This window comes from Austrofundulus limnaeus, unplaced genomic scaffold (genome assembly GCF_001266775.1).
Source record: "Austrofundulus limnaeus strain Quisiro unplaced genomic scaffold, Austrofundulus_limnaeus-1.0 Scaffold631, whole genome shotgun sequence".
Classification (NCBI taxonomy): Eukaryota; Metazoa; Chordata; class Actinopteri; order Cyprinodontiformes; family Rivulidae; genus Austrofundulus; species Austrofundulus limnaeus.
Genome location: NW_013953033.1, coordinates 164,245 through 165,822, shown reverse-complemented (window position 1 = coordinate 165,822; position 1,578 = coordinate 164,245). Strand labels below are relative to the sequence as shown.

The 1,578-nt window shown below is 54.3% G+C and overlaps 1 protein-coding gene across 1 annotated transcript in view; it reads right to left on the bottom strand.

Moving 5' to 3' along the window:
- The window catches only part of LOC106531424 (glial cell line-derived neurotrophic factor), a 79,974-nt gene extending 78,430 nt beyond the window's left edge, over positions 1-1,544 (bottom strand). Inside the window, exon 1 of the mRNA XM_014027291.1 lies at positions 453-1,544. Coding sequence (XP_013882745.1) covers positions 453-591 — 139 coding nt within the window. The 5' untranslated portion in view covers positions 592-1,544. The remainder of the gene's footprint in view (positions 1-452) is intronic.
- Positions 1,545-1,578: the final 34 nt, after the last annotated feature.

Genomic DNA, 1,578 nt, shown 5'->3' with positions numbered 1-1,578 from the left:
GGTGAGCAGCATCCCTGCAGAAGAAGTTCTAAAACACTTCAAGTGTTCCTCGTGCATGTTTACAACAGTTTGAACATTTTGTTTGCAGCCCACCACAGACCCCCACCACAGACCCCCCCACACACACACCATACACAGACCACCACAGACCCCCACCACACACACACTGACTGCTGCCTGCAGCACTCAGACCATCAACACGTCAGACCAGAATCCACGCAGTTCTCTTTCATAAAGCATGAAGATCAGAAGAGACCGGGGGTCTGTCAGAGGAGACCACCACAGCTGCAGGTGCGCGCGAGACTTTTCCACTCAGGTCAAAGGAAATCAAACAATCACGTCCTGTTTTCACAAACAGCTTCCACAACAACAACAACATGATTCCTCTTCTAAAACCCAGCATGTCTGCAGTAAAGTCGTAAACCCCAGAGCCGGACCCCACAGAGCCTTACCCGCTGCCCCGCGCCCCTCCGGCCCGGTGGGCTCCCGGTGCGCACCGGAGAGGCCGGCAGAGCCGCCGCCTCCTCCACGCGGGCTGCCGCTCGTGTCTGCGGTTGTCCCCCCGCCGCGGGCGGTCATGTTTCCCAGCATGTTGTCAGAGCGCGCGGACGTCCCGGGCAGGCTGTGTCCTCTGCAGGAAGCGTGAAGGAGCCATGGAGAAGCGGCGCAGGCGCCTCCTCCTCTGCGCGCAGCCAGAAACCTGTTTTTTTTCCTCCTCCGGACTTTTTCACTTTCAGCAGCCCGAGCAGGAAAAGGGAAAGTGGATGTGGAGCTGCAGTCCTTCAGTCAGATCAGACAAACTGTTGGATCGTTTCCAAACTCAGTTTAGAGACTTTKTAAAAAGCTGGAGTTTCTTCCTTTGTTCCGAACAGGAACTTGGATSAAACATGTTGAAAGAAAAGCGTCATTTAGTTCATCTGGACGTGTTTTCAGCAGTAACACAACGTCACACATAGACAGGGGGCAGAAAGTGTTTACTTGTGCCACTCCTGTGACTCACGAACCATCGCTTGATGAACTGAAGCAAGTTTTTCAGGCGCGACACCCCTCTTCTTCCCTCCAACCTGTTCGGTCTTGTCTCCAAACAGCTCGCGAGGCTAATGAGTAAATAATAACACAGGAGGATATCCCTCGCGATATTCTTTACAGAGTCTTTAAAAAAGGAAAACAAAGTGAACTAATGTCCGCGGAGAGTCCCTGAATAAAGACAAACAGCCAAAGCGCAGCTCCGCTGTGACGCGTCAGGTGGCTCTGCAGCCCGAGGTCAAATATCTCACTGGGGAGGAAAGTGCGCGTCACGCCCCCAACAAGGCAGCTTTCCTTTGACACATTTCTTCAGGTTGAACCCAGCGTTCCGGACTCTGGTGTCCACAGTGTCTCCGCGGTGTCCCGAGTGTCCCGAGTGTCCCGAGTGTCCCGAGTGTCCCGAGTGTCTCTGATGCTGCGCGTAAAAGCGCCGCGCCGCTCCGCCTGACTGACACAGAGCTTGTGAAACCGGAGCGCAGCGGCCTCACAAAGTGCTCTCAGTTTTCCTCCCCATCCACATGTCTCAGATGTCTTTTTGTCTCTGCTGCTGGG